Here is a 9,825-nt window from a genome sequence, read left to right on the forward strand (position 1 = left end):
ACAACCGGCCGCTCTAGATCGGTCACACGTGATCACCCGTCACACTAAAACTGGTCACGAGAAAACTGGTCACACCCTAAAACTGGTCACACCCGAAAATTAAAAATTGGTCGAATTTTTGGGTGGTGACTTATTTTCGGGTGTGACCAGTTTTCTCGTGACGAGTTTTAGGGTGTGACCAGTTTTAGTGTGACGGGTGATCACGTGTGACCGATCTAGAGCGACGGATTGTCCTGTGACTGGTTCACATATGACTATGATAAAATAAATGTATGGTTTTTGAATGAATTATTTCATAGCATCGGTTCGGTTTTGCGAGTGCACGTCTAGAATAATTCATGGCCATGTCACGAGCGGTTACGTCTATCGACCATCGTCTGCACTCGCATGTATAAATTTAAAAAAATCCAAATAAAAGAAGCGGTCTTTTGAATGTGTACGTGCGCTGTAATTATATTATCTGTCAACGCGATGGTAGAGGGGATGTGAAGAAACGGAGGAGAAGTGGGGGGAGAAATAGACCAATAGGAGCGGTCGATGTGTCGATCGGTTTTGGCGCGACAATCAAACGACGGTGTTGGTATCGGCGCGCGCAACCGCGCACATGGCTCACGGCATTTGGTATTTGGCATTTGGCATATGGCAGTCGCGACGCGCCCCTCGCTCGGGATGGATGTGTCTGATGGCGAGGTTCGAGTGAGGCTGCGAATCAGCGAGAGCCAACCGGAAGACGGGGCGCGCCAACTGCTCAAGCACATCCGCCCGCACTGGCACCTACAGAACATCTCGTACAAGGTTACACCTCTCGCTGTTTGCTGTTCGCTGTTCGCCCCTCTCCCCTAACGACCGGTTTCCCTCCCCTCACCCCCCACCCCCACCCCGTCTACTTCTTTGATACATCGACCGGCTCTCGCCTCACCTCCTCACCCCCCACTCCCCACTCCCCACTCCCCACTCCCCACTCCTCACTCCTCACTCCTCACTCCCCACTGTAAAACGTTCCACTTTCAGCATATATGTATGTACATTTACATTTGTATATACATCATACAAATTAAATTTATCAATACACTAGTGTTGTACCCGATGAAATATCATCGCATGGGTGTTCGCATATTAAATAAATAAAAAATAAATGTGTCAGTCCTGTGTTTGATCTGCACGCGGTCGAATTTTTAAATATATTTAATTTAATATTTATATTGAATTGTTTAATATGAAAAAAAGGTAAAAACTACCTACCTACCTAAACAATAGAAAAAATAATTAATTAAATAAATTTTCAATAGATGGCGGTAAATTTTCTGCCAAGCGGAAACATTAGTTGCGATCAGTATATAAAGAAGTTTTTTTCTCTTGTTATTGTATTCGTATATACGTTTTGTTGGATGTGTTTTAGCTGTAACTTGCATATGTATCACTATTATAGTATGGCTAGTGTTATCTTAGACAGACACACAGAAACACAGAATAGTGATATTATATATATGATGATATGATTTTTTTAAAATTGCAGATAATGTAAAAAAAGTATGCCATATGTCATTTTTTCAGTGTCCAAAAATGGTAATAAATATCATTCAAAAATTATTAATATATATTTGCACAAATATTCATATATTAAAATTAAAAATAAACAAATCTACTTACATAGTTCAAAATTAAATTAATTTTGAGGTTAAAAAAGTAGCGACTGGTAACAAGGCTATTCATATTGAAATTTTGACTTTAAAGTGTATGACTACGACTGGTTCTAGGTTCGAGCCCTAGTTTTAGATCTTGAAAATAATCATATGTTTTATGGTTTGAAAGTATTTATAGCGTACTATAGGTCGATCGTTTCCAATCAGAGTTTGCCAATTTATCTGATTTAATTGTTTAAATTGATACTCGTAACTTTACTTATCCTCTATTTGTCACCACTGTCTAATCTATGTAATATATAATTTTGAAAGAGACTTTGTATAATGTATAAGTTTTGGTTCGTAGAATCCGAGACGTTATCGAAAAAATCAAATTTTCTATGACGACGATATCGATTTCGATTGCGTTTTCGATTTCAGTTCCGATTTCCGATTTCGATTTTAGTTTCAATTTCCGATTTCAGTTCCAATTCCCGTTTTTTATTTCAATTCCGATTCCGGATTTCTTTTTTCAGTTCCTGTTCTGGATTCTTTTTTCATTTCCGGATCCGGATCCCTATTTCAGTTCCGAATCCCGATTCCTTTTTCAGTTTAGTTTCAAAATGTTTACTATTAGATTAGCCTTGTTTAAGCGGTTTATATTACAAATACCAAACGAAGCCGGGTTAAACGACTAGTTGAATATAATTTCAAATTTATATATATTGCATTTTGAAGAATAAGTTTGGCTAATGGTGCATTTCTGTAATATTGTTTTTAAATCGTTTTTTTTTTGTCAAAGAAAATTGACCATTCGTTTCATATTTAAAATTTCTTCTAAATCTATTTTTCGATGTATGTATGCCATTAATTGTTTTTATTGGTCACCAAGCAACGAATTATTACAAACATTTAAAACTGTCAAGGACATGCCTTTTATACTTAGATCATTTTAAAGTTTCGACATGACAATTCACTAATATTTTTTAGAAATAGATAACCGTTTATAACAGGAAGCACGACCTCAGATATTATTATGAACTAGTGTTGTGCCCGTTGATTTCAACGGGTGGTTTCAGAAAGGAATTGATACACGAATTAAAATAAAGTTATATTTAATGTTTTGCGAAATGTTTCCCGAAATGAAGAAAAGTGGACATGTCACTTTCAAATATAAAAGCTTATATGTAGTTTTAACTTACCATTAAAATATTTTTAATCGTAAATATCATACAATATATTTTTCATTGTCTAATTATACATTTATATGTATACATATTGTCTTATATTATAATTTATTATCGAATCGTTTAAGGCCGCACTATACACTTCCTGTTATGAAAAAAAAATGTTGCAGATATTCACCGATGGCATCACCAACAAACTGGTCGGTTGTTTTTACAAAGAGGAAAATGGAACTGAAGTCAACGACATAGTTTTAATAAGGATATATGGGAACAAAACCGATTTACTCATAGATAGAAAAGCGGAGTTAAGGTAACGTACTCTATGTGTAATATTGTGCAATTTAAAGTTGTAATTGTCACAATGCTTCTATGTGGTTTGTTAACTAATTGCGCAGAATCAATTACGTTATCAAATTTTAGTTTTATACTCATGCTAATCTAATGTCAAAACAATTTGTTCAGGGGCGTTAATTCCGATTGCTTATTACAATATAAATGTACGTATTCTTTTTAGTAAACATTTCTTTGACATAATTCAACGATGTTGATATAAGCAACTTGAATATTTCTTTTGTAACAATAAATTAATATTCTTCCCTTCTTAAGATTTGTATAATATAAAATCTCAACAAGGTTAATATGTATGTACATATGTAAATTTTTGAAAAAATATATATAAATGTTCGTTTATATCTTGTTCGTATATCAGTGGCGTGCGGTAAAAGTCTCTCTCCCCCCGTCGTACATCCTCACTTAATTTGCGCGAGCAGGAACAAGAGGAACAGGCTTTTCCTCCCGTATCTGCGCGCGCACATTAAACAAGGCTGTATGACAAAAAGAGAGATAATTTCACCGCATGCCACTCATATATATTATATATACATAGTACCGTTTACCATGCACCCTTTTTTTTTTATCTTTCGGCTTAAAATCTTTCGATTTTCGATCTTTGCCTTCCGATATTTGCTTTTTCGACCTTTTCACTTTCGGTGCCGTGAGATAGACCCGTAAATTTTTGAAAAAATATGCTTTTAATGTATGTAAATGGAAAAAATGTAAGTTTCGTGATGACAAAATATGTTTTTGAACAATATAATAACAAAATCATACATTTAGTTACAGATTTTTTGTATATTATTGCGTTATTTCCAGATAGCTTCTGATATTTGAAGCTGCTTTCTTATTTTTATCATTCAATATTTAAATTGATACGTTGTTACTAACAGTATAATGAGTTAATATTGCCATGTAGTATCAAATTTATTAATTATTTATTGATTAATGTTTTTTTTATTTTTAATATACTCACATGTAAATCTTACTTTGGAATTATAGCTTAAGAAACAAATACATATATGTATATGCATGTCGAAAAGTCTCTATATTATAAATATACTCGATATATATTTTTGATTTTATTGATTAACTTCTTGGAAAAAATGATTTTGTTTGAAATTTGATAAATTAATTCGTATCAAATTTTTCAATGTAATATAAATTAATTCATTTAAAAATTTTTCAGTGTAATTTTATGTAAAACCCTTTTTAAAAATTTAATTACATTAAATCATTAAAAATTTCCGTTTTTGAGCTTGGAAATCATACTCTTAATTTATAAAAAGCGAAAGTTCATTTAAAGTATTACAAGGACACTGTTTTTGTCTTTTAACGTTTTTTTTAAATCATTTAGAATGTAATGATATTTTGTTGAACGAATCCAATGGGATATGTAAAAACGGTATTTTATATACCTTACAAATAAATGTAACAGCCTAAATTTCGAAATTCTCATAAGAAAAAGTAAACAGTTTAAATTATGAAATGTGACTGTTATGCAAACACAAATATCACGTCACAGTTGTTATCTCCGAGAGTGACTTTTTTTAATACTATGTATATAAATTACTTTCATGAATAAGATTGCGTTTTATATCCACATGTATGTAATTTATGTTTTAATAGAAATCTTATCTTTTTGCGTATTCTGATGGTACTTAAACATTGATATTAATTTTAGTCTTATCTTGATACATATATTTAAAAAATGCATAAAATGATGTCTTTATAATGCATACCTTTTTTATTTCCATTATAACATTGTGATATTGTTTGCATGGTTTTATGTTCCATTTCTTAATTTTTATTAATCCTAATTATCCTTTTCTTCATTGCAGAAACATGAAGCTTCTACATAAGGTCGGCTTAGCGCCCTGTCTTTACGCTGTGTTCGACAATGGACTAGCTTACAAATATGTATCTGGCGTAACCCTCACCACTCACAGTGTAATTCAGCCCAAGGTTTGGAGACTCATAGCTCGTCAAATGGCAAAGATGCATCAAGTGCAACAGGACCCCGAGGTATACATTTACGAAACTATGACGGGAGCAACACTACAGAAATAGTTATATTAATGAATCAACCTTGATTCAATGTAACAGCTTTTATTGACAGCAATTGGCAATCATTTGCAATATTAAAAATGATTTTCTAAATTTATATTTGATTGAACCAATCATGATACATTTATTAAGTAACAATGTCGATCAATTTCTATGACCGTAGCCTCGTTTTTTCAATTTCTCGACATTGTTATTCAACTCGTCAAGATTGAATGATTGGACTTAACTGGTGTAAATGAATAGTTGCTGATTAACATATATGTATAAGTAAATGGTGATTTCAGGTTCCCTTTACACCGATGCTGTGGACAAAGAGTGATAAGTTTTTAAGTCTCGTACCTGAACCCTACAGCAATGAACTGAAACAAACAAGGTCATATCTACATATGCGTACTTCTATAAATTATTATCAATGACATATTTAGATTAGAAATATAATATACATATGTATATATATATATATATATATATATATATATATATATATATATATATATATATATATATATATATATATATATATATATATATATATAATGTATGTAAATTGAGTAGTAATTTTTAAGGATACAAAATCATAAATTTCCTCATTTTATTTATTTACATAAGTATTAAACATTTAATAAAAATATTTTTTCTTTGATTTGCAGATTTGAGGAAATGATCAAACCCTTGAAAGAATTGAGGCAAGAGCTTAACAATCTGAAAAACTTCTTAAGCAACCTTGACAGTCCTGTCGTGTTCTCGCATAATGATTTACTACTCGGAAATGTCATATACAACGAGCCTAAAAATAAAGCCACTTTCATCGACTATGAATATGCTGACTATAATTATCAAGCTTTTGATATTGGAAATCACTTTGCCGAATTTGTAGGTGGGTAAAATTCAACGACTTGATAAATACTTGTGTTTTTTGATTGAAACAATATATTTATCATTACAGGCATATCCGATATTGACTATACACGCTATCCTTCGAAGGAGTTTCAAATGCCGTGGCTTAAGGAATATCTGGAAACGTACCTGAATCGATTGGTAAACGATGAAGAGGTTGAGCTTTTATATACGCAAGTGAATCAATTTGTACTGGCGTCTCATTTCTTTTGGGGTTTGTGGGCTCTCATTCAAGCCGAGTACTCAAACATTGAATTTGATTTCCTCGAGTAAGTTATTTATATATTATATGTACATATATAAGAAATTTATATTCTTTTATTCCAATATTAAAATATACATATGTATGTTAATCAGATTTGTTTAAAATTTTCAGATATGCATCGATCCGCTTTAAAGAATATTATAAAATAAAAGATGTTCTATCGCTGACTAACAATTTCAGTTGATGTCTCTCAATGGGAGATCATAGTAAAATATTTTTACATTATGTGATATACAATTAATCTTTTCAACTGCAAAAGTGCAATTTTTCCATTAAAAAGTGTTCAAAGATATTTATTCTAAAGAATCTTGCAGTATTAAATATTATATTGTGGTAATAATCTTCAAAATGAAATTTTAGATGAATTTCATCGTTTTTAATGTGACCTTTTTTTAATCAAATTCTCAACTTCGCATTCTTAACAATCTTGTGAAACTGCTGAACATTCCTTTTTATTTTTCTTAATGTGTTTATTCATTTAATTATATTTATTTTTACAAATTTTGTATTGCTTTCTTTTCGGTGATGTAACTAACTATGCATAGCAATATGGTCAATTATGTATACAAATTTTGAAGAGTTGCTGAAAGACTTTTTTAATAATAAAATTATATTTAAATCACTCTGTTGTACCTACTATTATGAATTAATTTTATTAGATACAAGTTGAACATGTATATATTCCACTTTAATCTAATCAATTACTTTCGCTTTATGCAAGCTAACAAAATATATCAATGTTTATTTTCTTTCATATTGAATGTCAATTTTTACAATGACTAATGTAATTTGCTGAAAGATATGGATTATGTGCTATAAATAATATATTTTCAAATGGTTATATTGAAGTTTTTTACCTTATACACATATAATTCTCTAAATTTTTGTTTATAAATGTACTTTTAATTAATCAAATGTAAATACGTTATCAAATTAAATGTGCATATCACTTTTATGCATTTGTTGTAAGTCAAACATGTGTATATATATTAAAGAAGAATAAAATTCTAATTTTATTGATGACAATTTAATCTTTCAGCGATGTAAATTTCAATTTTATGTTTCTAGATTGAAAGTCGGATGTTTTTAAGAAAATTTATATTTTGTATATTGTGATTGTATTTTAACTGTCATGTAATATAAATACTAAGTTATTAATGTCTTAAAAAGACGATAAATATCCTTTAGAAATAAATAAAAATAGATCTGTGTAATGTTAATAACCCCTTCTTCAATGTGTGTGTGTAGGTTTTTCTACTTTTTAATGACTTTATATGTACATTATTTTGTTGTGAAATAAATGCACTCGGTAATAAAATACGAAAGTATGTATATCAGTGAAAGCCGTACACGCTGAATACTGATTTGCATAAATACATCAAAGATTAGTGATAAAAGTCAACCATCGATGAAACTTTTCAAGTATCGCATCACATTAAACATAATTCTCGATTATCGAAATTACCCACGAGAGATAACGAATCAATGGGTTCATTTTAGCTCATCTGACGCATAGGCATTTATAGAACTGATCACCGTATATTATCTGCCGCTATGCTAATTGGCGCTATCTCAAAGTTAAATGTGTTTGCACCGTACACATGGAATATTTGATTCACCTGTGTACACGATTGAACAGTCAGATAGATTGTCGCATACACACTAAGACCGTTGGAATGAGCGGACATGTTCCACTAGCATAGATGTGTAGATGGTCTGCAGCGGTGGCGAAAATTTAATGCGCACGCTATCGGTATATTCAGAAACACATTGTGAACTTTGAACAGAATGCAAGCCAACATGGTACATGAATTGAATAATATATTGAGAAGAATATGTATCCAATTTGTACAACGAGCTATTCAACAGTGGAATGGACTATTTTTTGCTAGTATAGTAGAACCTCGGTCGTCCGGACTAATTGGGGATGAAGGTAGTCTGGATAATCGAAAAAATCACAATTGACAGGGAAAGAAGTGTAAATTTAGTATGAATAATTTTTATTTGTCTACATTTACATATATAATCACATGAAGATCAATATTAAATTATTCTTTATTAAGAAATTCAATTATGGATTTTTGCTTAAAGTTAGCTGTTATTTTTGAGGCTGCCAAATCGCGAATACTTTTCATAGAATGATTGACCTGATATTGGCTGTCCAGACGATCGTCTTTGAACGAACTACACAAAAATACACTCTTCAACTTCTTCATTTCCTGATTTTTTCATAACCTTACGCTCTGAGCTTCCATCTTCTGACATTAAAGAATCAGTAAACTTCATAATTTTTTCACTTTGTTTTTTTTTATATCCGAGATGGTTGACGTTCCAATACTAATTTGACAAAAAACTTCCTAAGACACCGCTTTTTAAAGTATTGATTATATCTAATTTGTCTTTTAATGATAATACAACACGTTTTCTTTTCCATATTAAAAATAAATATTTAAATCACGATCAAATATTCAAGAAACAAACGTTTGAGTATTGAATTTTGAAGACAACTGACTAATTTCTCCGTCTTATTTTCGAAATTTTATGGTATGCATTTCAAAACAGCAAAATCGTAAAATTTGTGTTGGTTTTTAACAATCCGGATAATCGAGGTCCTACTGGACTGTAAATTTTGTATCTTATCTCCTACCTATCACACTTTATTTCAAGCCCAACATGTGCACGTCAATGAATCACATGCAATGCATTTTCGATTTTGCAATAAAAACCAATGATAATTGCATTTAAAATCTAGTAATGAAGTTTAACTGCTGCTGCCGTGTTAACTGCTAGTCTCTATGTACTTACATATGTCTTATGGATTATTTTGTATGTTGTACTTATACTCCATGCTGTGAACATATTTGATTTTTTTCCATTTGTCATTCGAAAGGCTCAATTTAAGAATACATATGAAACAGTTACGATGTTAATAGCTTTCGAAACAGGTAGTTTGTTCTCGCTATCAGTATCATCACGTTCGCCGATAATAACTATCTGTAATTATTGTGAAAGTTAATCACAATTGATTTTATTTGTGTCTAATATGATATTAATTTGTAAGTGAGTGTATCAATAATATCAAAAGTGCTATTTACAATTCATAAATTACGATGTTTTTACATTTGAGAAACAAATAATGATTAATTAGTGTTATCTTAAGTAGTGTGAGATTGAGTACTAATAAATAGCGAAGATTAAAGGAATTCTCAATTTAAATTAACACATAAGTTAATAAACAAATGAATAAATTCATAATTTGCTATTCAATTGTTTTGAAATTTGATGACCAAAATTTATGCTGTTTGTATCTATCTATATGATACTTGTTATTGTATTGAAAATTTTATTTCTAAATTTGTAATGTGCAATATTGTATTGAATAAATTTTTGTATATATACATATATTGATTTTTAATGTATATTTATTTGTTACTATATGTATATAAAAATAATA

The 9,825-nt window shown here is 30.5% G+C and overlaps 1 protein-coding gene across 1 annotated transcript; it reads left to right on the plus strand.

Moving 5' to 3' along the window:
* Nucleotides 1-470: 470 nt before the first annotated feature.
* eas (ethanolamine kinase 1) lies at nucleotides 471-9,772 on the plus strand. The gene is made up of 7 exons (XM_077437446.1): nucleotides 471-795; nucleotides 2,980-3,119; nucleotides 4,984-5,167; nucleotides 5,494-5,582; nucleotides 5,860-6,086; nucleotides 6,156-6,375; nucleotides 6,483-9,772. The coding sequence occupies exons 1-7, from the start codon at nucleotides 538-540 to the stop codon at nucleotides 6,553-6,555; spliced, it is 1,191 nt and encodes a 396-aa protein (XP_077293572.1). The 5' UTR covers nucleotides 471-537; the 3' UTR covers nucleotides 6,556-9,772.
* Nucleotides 9,773-9,825: the final 53 nt, after the last annotated feature.

The sequence above is a fragment of the Arctopsyche grandis genome, chromosome 9, assembly GCF_051622035.1.
Source record: "Arctopsyche grandis isolate Sample6627 chromosome 9, ASM5162203v2, whole genome shotgun sequence".
NCBI lineage: Eukaryota > Metazoa > Arthropoda > Insecta > Trichoptera > Hydropsychidae > Arctopsyche > Arctopsyche grandis.

Coding starts and splice junctions, on each gene's coding strand:
- eas (XM_077437446.1), top strand. CDS start 538: ATGTGTCGATCGGTTTTGGCGCGACAATCAAACGACGGTGTTGGTATC. Junction 3,120..4,983: donor GATAGAAAAGCGGAGTTAAG/GTAACGTACTCT, acceptor TCTTCATTGCAG/AAACATGAAGCTTCTACATA. Junction 6,087..6,155: donor TCACTTTGCCGAATTTGTAG/GTGGGTAAAATT, acceptor TTATCATTACAG/GCATATCCGATATTGACTAT.